Here is a 10,377-nt window from a genome sequence, read left to right as displayed (position 1 = left end):
CTCACTGTCTCTAACCTCAAATGAGTTAATACTTTGCAAGCACATCATAGGTAATAGATGGATTTTCACAAAGATTTAATTTACTCAGGAACCCTGGGAAACATGTTATCTTGATTTTAAGAGGTAAGAAAACTGAGTAGATCTAAGTTAGTAACAGTAGAACAAACACTGAGTACGTACTTGACATAGTAGGTGTGAAAATGATTGCCGTGAGGCCCCCACCCCTCAGAAGTGCACAGGTTAGTGATTTAATTTAAATACTGTGTTTTAAATTGAAAGGGTGTGTTCAGAGTTCGGCTGTGGAAGCTCAAATGGGCAAGCACAACACGGGGTTCAAGATAAGCTTCATGAAGAATGACAACTTAGCTGAGTCTTGCAAGGTGAGGAGGTCAGAGCAGAAGTGAAGGATATTCCAGGCAGCAAGGACAGTATGGTGTGAACTACAAACAACTCAGTGTTACCAGATGATTATGCCATGGGGAATGGACTCAGGAAGCTAGAAAGGTAGCCAGGGAGCTTGAGAGGCATGTTAACAAACCTGGACTTTATGCTGCAGGTGAAGGGGCTGTTGAAGGGTTTGAGGAGTGAGGCGATAAGGTCCCACTGTAGCCACAGTGAATGATGGATTTATGGAGGCCAAGAGTAGAGGCAGGGAGACGCCCAGAAGGGCCTGACCTGTGGCAGGGGCAGTGGGAATGAAATAGCTGAATCGGAGAGAGATTTAGGAGGGGGGGAAAGAAGCAGGAGGACTAAGTGAATGCATGATTAGGCAGCAGGTGAAGGAGTCTTCAGTTTCTGTCTTACTGGGGTGATGGTGTCAGCAATTGAAATAAGGAACACACAAGGGGGAAAGAACTGATCTGAGTGCTTACAGATCATCTGGCAATAGGCAATTGGATCTGGGACTGTGAAGCTCAGAGAAGAGGCCAGGTTGGATGCAGGTAGCAATTAAGACCTCTGGAGTGAATCAATTCTGAAAACTTGTATGTTTAAAGTCAAGAATGGGTCAAGGACAGACCCCCAGAATCAATGTTTAAATGATGAACGGAGGAAATAAAGCCATGAAGAAGGCAGGAAAGGAATGGCCAGAGAAGTTGTGTCTATTGGACTTAAATTAAGATGCAGTGGTGAGGTTTATGAAAAGTTTTAGTGCTGGGGGTGGGAGGTCAAGTAAATCTAGATTTCAGTGGATTAAAGGGTGAATAGGACAAATTACTTACAAAACAGAAATAGAGTCATAGATGTAGAAAACAAACTTACGGCTACCAAGGGGGAAAGGAGGCGGGGAGGGATAAATTGGGAGATTAGGATTGACCTATGTACACTGCTATATACTAAATAGATAACTAATGGGGACCTACTGTATAGCACAGGGAACTCTACTCAATCCCTAGTAATGACCTATTTGGGAAAAGAATCTAAACTGATTCACTTTACTGTACAGCAGAAACTAATAACAACATTGTAAACCAACTATACTCCAATAAAAATTAATTTTAAAAAAGTGAATAGGAAGTGGGGTATTAAAGACCGAAAGAGCAGATTATTCCTTCAAGAAGGTTGACTATGAAAGGAAGGAGGAATGGTGATATTATAGATACATCAAAGGCTACTGGAGGAGGTCTCTGGCCTTGTTTTTAGGCTAGGAGAAACTTTGGCATGCTTATGGGCTCAAGGGAAAGAGCCAGAAGCAAAGGAGAGGTTGAAGATGTAGGGTAGAAGAGAGGACTGGTGGTACAAGGTCCCAGGGGAACAGGAAGGGATGTGACAGTAGTGCAAATGCGCTGGGAGGAGGGAGGGATGACTGGTGGGCTGGTGGGGTGATGTGTGCAAGAAGCTGACATAGTTTATGCTTACACATCCTTTGATGGGAGTGCTACTGAAAAGCACCAGCGCTCTCCCGTAAATCTTCCCCAGCTGCTAAGGACTTGATCTCAATCTTAATAATGAACCTTTTCCCCTACAGCCCATCTAGGTTGACATTTTCTCTTTATGTGTTTGCTGAAGGGAAAAGTAGCTCTCCCAAAATATGTCATTTTAAAAGAGGTGATTTATTATGTTTGACCAAAAGAATTAAATGTTATCCAGAAATACAGAGAGGTTATGGGAAGAGAGGGTTCCAAACATGAACTTGGTAGGCTATCAAGCTCTTCCTGAGTGCTCCTTCTGCGACCATCATAGATCTGGCCCATGGGTCTGCCACAGGGCATGGCCAGGAAGGTGTAATCAGAGGCTTTTGTGTCACTGGTGACTTAAGCAGATCTTATCGGCCCTAATCCTTCGACTCCAGTCAGATTTTTGGCACCAGTTTTCTGCAGAAATGGAAGGCTGCTACTTGAGGTGAAGCTTGGCCATTTATTCACTGACCATTCCAAAGAGGTGATACAATTGCTCTTCCAATTGCTTAATAAGCAGTGAAGTGGTGGTGATTAAATCAGCCTGCAGCAGAAGCCTCGGGTGGACTGCTAACACGGCCATAGAGACTCTGGTTGGCATCACCAACAGCAGGGTGATTCCGGGGGATTTCTTTTCCAACCCCCTGATTGATGAAAGTCTTGGCTCAAGTATCACTGCCAAAGAGAGGCCTTCAGAGACCACCCTGGCTAAAATGACATGGCTCCCATAGCTCTCATTATCCCCTTCCCTGTTTTATTGTCCATTATTGTACTTATCATTACTTCCTGGAGGTTTTTTTTTTCCCGTGGGGGGGTAGGGGGTTGTATTTTTTTTGTTTGTTTATTGTACATTTTCCCACTAGAATGTAAAATCTGAAAATAGACTGCCCAGTCTGGCTTGCTCACTGCTGTAGCCTCAACAACTAGCACATAACAGATTCTGGATATTTTAATGAATACATAAATAGAAATTACAACAGTAGGATCATAGTAGGCATTCTATTTTAAATTAAAGGCACTACCTTTTATTTTACTTGAATTTAACAAAAGTAAAAAGAAACTGAAGTAAAACTGAAGGCATTGTTGAATTGTTCATCCAGGCAGTATTCAGAGTTTGGAGCCATTGTTCTATATGTTTGGATTTCACTGCCGAGAAATATGAATGAATTAGCACGCTTAAACTTTCTCCCACTTACCAATTTTGGGAGCTGTATTATTTATATTGTCAAGTTTTAAAATATGTATATTGCTTTTATTGTAATTCCCACATTTATTAGTCTTAGTTATATATTTACATCAACTCATATTTTCGCATTCTTATTTTATACTGAGTTTTGACCTATTAAATAAATTTAATTAATAATTTTAATTTAAATTAATTTTAATTCTTCTATGGAAGAATCGCGGCATCAAAACTTTTCTTTCTTTTGGCCGTGTCCCGCGGCTTATGGGATTTAATTTACCGACAAGGGATCGAACCCTGGCCCTCGGCAGTGAGAGCGCGGAGCCCTAAGCACTGGACCGCCAGGGAATTCCCGGCATCAAAACTTTTAAATAAATGTATTTCAGAACTTTCAGAGAATAAACAAAAATAAGTTCCTTTCTTGCTGCGTCAGTGATTATAATGTTTAGGGAAAGAACGTCTTCGCCCTTTTAGCTCTGGCTCTAGCAGCCATTCGCCTCCGGACCTGGAGGGCAGGACAGCGCGCGCCCTGAGGGCGCAGTGCAGCCAGGAGCCGCCAGGGGCCGCTACCGCGGGCGGCTCGCGACAGTGCCTCTCTATGCGTCGCCTGTGCGGAGCTCAGGAGGATACCGGACCGGAGGGCGCCGCGCAGTGCCTCCTGGGTCGGCGTAGCCATGGCGGCTCGTGTCCTTTGCGTCTGTGTCCGCCGACTGCCCGCCGCCGTCGCGCCGCTGCCCCGGCTCCCCACGCTGGCGGCGGCCCGGTCACTCTGCACTACCCTGTTCCCCGCGGGGGCCAGAGCGAGGCCTTGGGCTCCGCATCCGGCCTCGGTGCTCACGCAGGTGATTCGCGGTGACTTTGGGGGGGCTTGGCTGGGGTCAGGCGTCGGGCCCGCTCGGGGTGGTGGGGACGGGCCAGGCAGCTGGGCCGCAGCTACTGGGGCTGCTGTTGGCGGGGGTGACCCGGGGACGCCTGCTCGCTCTCCGTCCCACTGCCTAAAGGTGCTTGGTTGATCCCTAACGGGACCCGGGTGACCTAGCGATTACGGGCAACAGCACAGACCTTCCAGTCAAACACCCTTGGGTTCGAAAGCTGACCCCGGAACTTTGGAAAAGCCTTGTAATCTCGCTAAGCCTCAGTCTGAACCGTAAAAATGGGATACTAGTTTCTACCTTGTGGAGTTTCAGCGAGGTTTAGAGGAGATCATACAGGTAAAGTACCGAGGGCGGTGCTTGGTAAGCTCTCACAATACTGATTGCCGTTAATTGTAGTGATAAGGATAAATACCGTGATAGCTTCCTAGGAGAAAATAATGACGGGGTGCAGAGAGGAAGACACCCTGGCCTACAGCCTTCGTCACAGCAGTTCTCTCCCTGGATTGCTCCCTGTGGCACCTTTTGTCTGTTTCTGGGTCTCTTGGAAGGATAGGAAACAAGTAGGATCTAGTTTTTATTTTTTATCTGATGAAACCTTTTTGAGACTGAACTCTCCTCAGGTCAGTGATTCTCAACCCTGGCTGCACATTCAAGTCACGTGGGTAGCATGAAAGAGAAAGAAAAATAAATCCCTCGTGGGCTCTCCCCCTCCGCATCTGATTTACTCCTCTGGGATGAGGCATTGACATGTTTTTTGTTTAAGTTCCCCAGGTGATTCTGAAGCGCCTCAAGATTAAGAACTGTCGTCTTAAAGTAGGATAGACTCCCAAGGTTTAGTTGAGAATTCCCTTTTCAAACTCCAGGACTTCATGTAATTGTGGTTTCAATCTTGACTAAGATATGAGAATAAAAACTAAGGATGCCTTGGCCAAATCAGTTAGAATCTCTAGAGGTGGGGCTTGGTCATCGGTTTTTGAAAGTTGCCAGTGATTCTTTTATGCAGCCAGTGTCAAGATTTACTGACAGTGTAGTGGATTCATTCAGGGGGCATTGTCTTATCGATGAATCAAAAGGTTAAAAGTGTCACCTTGAAGTTGAGTTAAAAGAGCAGTGTGGGGCTTCCCTGGTGGCGCAGTGGTTGAGAGTCCGCCTGCCGATGCAGGAGACACGGGTTCGTGCCCCGGTCCGGGAGGATCCCACGTGCCGCGGAGCGGCTGGGCCCGTGAGCCATGGCTGCTGAGCCTGCGCGTCCGGAGCCTGTGCTCCGCAGCGGGAGAGAGATTTGAGATATTACTCCATCATGGCAAAGATCAGAATGGCTCATTATTTAGTTGGTGGCAACAAGGCATGCCCAATTGGAAGGAAAATAGATTGGAGTGTATGCCTGTCAGGCTCCATCATCCTCTTCTTTGGGTTGGTACTGGCTTCATTTGTCTTGGCCAAAGTCAGTGTAATTACTGCTGGGGCCAAATTAGATCCTTCCAGTGTATGGTTTTCAGTGTGAGCTGCCTTTCAGTTCACCCTGACAGCTCTTGGCGTGAGTTATTTTGACTTGGGTATTAAAGGTGGCAGTGCCTTACAGAGGCAGTGCACTGCTTAAGATGCCATGGGAAGCCTTAGGCTCTTCTGCAGGCCCTAGATGGTTTTAGTGGCAGTGTTACTGAGCGGAACCAATGTCCAAAGCCTGACGGCTGAACAGAGGAAAGAAGGGGGCCGGTCCTGGCTATTAGGGGAAAGGAGATCCATTTTTATGCTCTTGAACTGCTAGGGCTTCTGACACTACCCAGCATGAGGCCTCAGTGTGTCCTAATGGCCACAGAATCAGATGAGATGGGTTTGCTAACCCCATGAAAGCTTTGTGAAAGACATCTGTAGGCCAATGCCTTTACTTAGAGGCATTTCAGGCTCAACAGCAGTGCTTCCCTCCCTTGGTCTAGGTTCCAGGTGGAGTTACACCGCTGTGCCGCCAGTATAGTGACGCACCCCCTTTGACATTAGAGAGCATCAAGGACCGTGTTCTTTACGTCTTGAAACTCTATGACAAGATTGACCCAGAAAAGGTAACTGATGTGGTTTAAATGTTTTTTCTTTAAATGAGTATTTAGTCACATGGTACAAAATCCAAAGGGTTTAAAGGACATTAAGTAAAAAGTCACCCCAGGCACCCAGTTCTCCTTCTGGGAGGTGCCAGTTGACCTGACTTCTTATTTTTCCAGAGATTCTCAGTGCATATGGAAGGGCATATATATATATATATACACATACACACACATACATACAAGTACATGTATGTGTATTATATGTACGAAGTGATCTATATCTCCCAACCTTTTAAAAACCACAACAGGCAGTACACTGTAAATACTGTTGTGCACCTTGCTTTTTTAACTTAACTCTTCTTGGAGTTTTTCTCACAGTGCTACCTTAAAGCATTCCTTCTTTAATAACAGAATCTGTGGTGTGGGTAGGGTAGTTTGTTTTTGATGTGGTTTTTGAAGAATTCTTCCTGGTGATCTTGAGGTCTAAATTAAAGACAGGGTGATAATAGACACTGTGTGCTATTCTTGAGGGAGCAGAATGTCACTTCTAAGGTGTGGTGTCTTAGTGGTAAGGCAGCAAGAAAAACCAGACTCTCAGATGTCATTCAGAACAGTGATCAGAGATCATCATAAAATATACACAGTGAATTCATCATTAGCTTTATATATATTGCTAACCATTTCAAAATAAGGTAGAGTAAGTTAACATACAAAGCACGCCAAGTGTGGGTCGGCACACGTTAAATGTATAATGTTAGTTGTGGCTCTTTCTGTTTAAAATATGGCCTCTTTATATTAAAAAATCTTCTGTATAATGACTGATATTTCACCATTCAGTTATCTTGAGAAACAAACGCTCTCACAGACTGAATTTTGCGTTTGGTGTTTCTTTTCTTGCAGCTCTCAGTAAATTCCCATTTTATGAAAGACCTGGGCTTAGACAGTTTGGACCAAGTGGAGATTATCATGGCCATGGAAGACGAATTTGGTAACACACATGGGCTGAGTCTTGGACCTGCCCGTCGTGGCTCTTGATTTCGGTGGATTAAATGCAGAGGAATGGTGGGAGCCTGATTGGGGTTTGCAACAGTCGTGCCCACCCCTCCCCCACTTCTGCTTACTGTCGGGGGAACTGATTATTAGGGACAGTGCACTTACTTGGAGAGCACTTATTGCAGGTCCGCAGAGTGCCCGGTGTAATACCAAGGGCTGAGCGACCGGAAGAGGCCTGGGGGAGTGTGGCACGGAGATTCTTGAAGTGGGTCTCCAAGATGAGGGCATAGCCTCACCTGTGGAGAAGCTGATGACACCTCCGTGCACCGTCTCCCTCCTCCCCACCTCCCCGATGAGCTAGGCCTAAATGTCTAGAGAAGTGCTGGGTGTGCCAAGGATAGGGCGTGTGCGTGCACAGACTCATACACGCACACATGCTTTGGTTTCCTGCAGTGCCTCCCACGCACACTCCAACTTACCCTTGTCTGGGACGGTCAGTTGTGCAAATGAGACCTTTACAAGGTTCCACGGCCCATTTTGGGGGTGAATTGCCTGAGTGGAAGCCAAGGGACTTCTGTGCCTTCCTACAGAGCAGAACTTACAGTTCCTCAGAGAGTATGCTAACTAGAGGGATGGCATTGGTTAGGGCTACAGGGTTTCTTTTGGGGGTAATGAAAATGTTCTAGAATTAGATGATGGTGATGGTGCACAACCTTGAGTATATACTAAAAACCATTGAATTTTGCACTTTAAATGGGGGAATTTTCTAATATGTGAACTATATCTAAAATGTTGCCTGGAAACATAACAGGCTCACAACTTAAATGGGATTCAGGGTTGCTGGAATTTTTTGATGTACTTCTGGGTATTGCTGAAGTGTTACCTACTTTCAGTTCTAAAGGACTGGCATTTCCTACACTAACGCATTGTTGCACATTTTACTTTCAGGGTTCGAAATTCCTGATATAGATGCGGAGAAGTTAATGTGCCCACAAGAAATTGTAGATTACATTGCAGATAAGAAGGATGTATATGAATAAAATATCAGGTAAATAATTTGATTTATGGAATTATGTTCTGCCATAGAATTAATCCCTCTGTGGTTCTTCAATAAAGACAGACTTGGGAAGAAATGGAAAAATGGAAGTGCTTGACAGATTTTCACTGGTTATAAAATGCAGGCACCTTCTGGTTATCTGCCACTCCAAGGAGGCCAGCCCTAGTGATCATCTTTCTCCTCCAGAGGTGTTGACAGCAGTTCACTCCTGGACAGGACTCTCTTACTGATTGTCAGCCCTCCTCGTAAAAGCAGCCTCGTACAAAAAACTGAGCAAGGCGACCCAGAAGCAGAGACCTCTGCCTCCCTCAGTTACCCACCCAAGGGTAACTGTCCAGGAAGCTGAGATGGCCTGGCTCTTATTTAGGCAGGAGAGGCCTTGTGGGTAAGAGGATGGACTCTAGCGTCAGACACCCGAGTCTATTCTAAGCTCTGCAACGTTCTGTAAGCCTGTGGTCTTGGGCAGGCTGCGTAGCCTTTGTAAGCCTCAGTTTCCTCATATGTAAAATGGGGCTAATGATAGGACCTACCTGGGGCTTCTGTGAAGGTAAAATTGAATAGTGTGTGTAAATCACTTAATACAATGCTTGATGTAAAGAAGCCTCATGATAAATATTGGCTATTGTTCTTTAGGCTGTAGAATAATCAAGTGATCAGACTTTTAAAATAAAACATTTTATTAGAGTCTATAACTTTAGTCATCCTGGATTTAGCGCCTCAGAGATTATCACTTAAAGTCAGTAGCACCAGAGAGAAACACTGAACTTGTCTTTTGCCAGACCCCTTTTCTTCACTGAGAGAAGACTCAGAAGATGCTGGCGAGTGTCTGGAAGTAAGAACGCATCTCTGCATCATTGCTGACTTTGACAGAGTAATTCTGTTTAGACTTGTACTTAAATTGTCTTAAGTGTTTTTGCCTGTTGAAAATAAATCTATAAAACCAACATTTTTCTGTCTTCAGTTTTTTAATTACGTCTCTAAAGTGCTTGCTTTATATTGACATTGCTTGGCATTTTTAGAGATTTGTCTGATTTGTCATTGGTATTCATGCATATCAAAAATAAGACTTTTCCAGCAGGGTACTTGAAACAAGTTGCTCTCCCATCACCTTCAGCATGAGGAATGAATTAGTGATAAAAAAAACATTTTGCCTCAAATATATTTGTGCCTCCAGTAGTTTACTGATTATTCCATATATCAGCTGACACCAGCGTGTGGGACTAATTTTTCATCCCTGTCCTAAGGATCCATTTCTGAATTAATGGAATTTAGTAATTTTGGAGGATAAAAGGTTCTCTTTCCTCCTAGAAGACTACTTTGACATTGTGTCTGTTTGTCATATATCAGTAAGTATTAACTTGTGCTCCTTTTATTCCTAGCACTGCGTTAGGTCTTTGGAATTAATGTAGGCAGTTGCCTCGCTCTTGATGAGATTTAACTTGAGAGACCTATGATAAAATACTTCTCTGCTTTTCCCGAAACTTCTAGTTTGTAGGAGGGAGGAGACCAAGGTCTTGTAGTTAAGTGGGAAGTAGCGTTACAGAGGTGGAGGGACTGGCTGAGTGACCCTCAGCCGGCAGAGAAGCTTCGTGGCTGAGGGATGACATGGCAAGATTCTGCAGTCCGGTCTGGGGTTCAGGCCACACTCCCACCTGCTTCTCCTTCCTGGAGGTACCCAATGTTGCCAGTTCCTTCTGTGTCACTCTAGAATTACTATAGACAAGGTCAGGCAGCTGTATTTCCGGCCTTTTTCAGTAATAGGAAGCATTCATTGTTATACTGCATTTTTTTTAAATATTGATACTTAACAAGGTATTCTTGGAAAGCTGCCAAATTGGAGCGTAAGGCACTGCCTCGTTCTTTTTCACAACCGCATTTATTCAGCAAATAGTTTGAGTGCTTATTAGGCACTAGAGGTCCAACAGGCAACAAAACAGGCTGCACAAGACTCCTTTGCTGGGAATGTACCATAATTTAACATCTGGGGTAAATGTCCTTCTCGCTATTTTTTTAACCTCCATGGCAGCTGCACATTTTACCAAAAATTGCAGCTGTGTTTATTGCTGCCTAAGATCATGAAGTCTAGCAGTACTGCCACCGAAGTGACTGCTTGCTAACCTCTTAACCATACACCTGCACTGAAACAGCCCATTCACATCATTCTATAGCTGTTCTAAGTCCCGAGGGAGCCAGAATGAGGAAAAAAAGCTCACTGAATCACACACATCACTCACTGATGATGCTATTAAAGATCTGGGTGTTCAAACAACAGCAGAGGCCTTTCTGGTCTAAAAACTTGCTGCAAAGTTCTTTGAGAGACCTGTGTGCCACTATA

The 10,377-nt window shown here is 44.6% G+C and overlaps 1 protein-coding gene across 1 annotated transcript; it reads left to right on the top strand.

Moving 5' to 3' along the window:
* Positions 1–3,695: 3,695 nt before the first annotated feature.
* On the top strand, positions 3,696–8,988 carry NDUFAB1 (NADH:ubiquinone oxidoreductase subunit AB1). The gene is made up of 5 exons (XM_032607052.1): positions 3,696–3,920; positions 5,891–6,013; positions 6,893–6,980; positions 7,934–8,033; positions 8,822–8,988. The coding sequence occupies exons 1-4, from the start codon at positions 3,753–3,755 to the stop codon at positions 8,023–8,025; spliced, it is 471 nt and encodes a 156-aa protein (XP_032462943.1). The 5' UTR covers positions 3,696–3,752; the 3' UTR covers positions 8,026–8,033; positions 8,822–8,988.
* The last annotated feature ends 1,389 nt before the right edge of the window (positions 8,989–10,377 follow it).

Source organism: Phocoena sinus, chromosome 15 (genome assembly GCF_008692025.1).
Source record: "Phocoena sinus isolate mPhoSin1 chromosome 15, mPhoSin1.pri, whole genome shotgun sequence".
NCBI lineage: Eukaryota > Metazoa > Chordata > Mammalia > Artiodactyla > Phocoenidae > Phocoena > Phocoena sinus.
Note: the sequence above shows the minus strand (reverse complement) of the source record. Positions and strands in the feature narration are given on the sequence as shown.

Excerpts from the sequence above, each read along its gene's own strand:
- NDUFAB1 (XM_032607052.1), top strand. The coding sequence starts at position 3,753 with ATGGCGGCTCGTGTCCTTTGCGTCTGTGTCCGCCGACTGCCCGCCGCC. Across the intron at positions 6,014-6,892 it reads ACAAGATTGACCCAGAAAAG|CTCTCAGTAAATTCCCATTT; the intron begins GTAACTGATGTG and ends CTTTTCTTGCAG. Across the intron at positions 6,981-7,933 it reads GGCCATGGAAGACGAATTTG|GGTTCGAAATTCCTGATATA; the intron begins GTAACACACATG and ends TTTTACTTTCAG.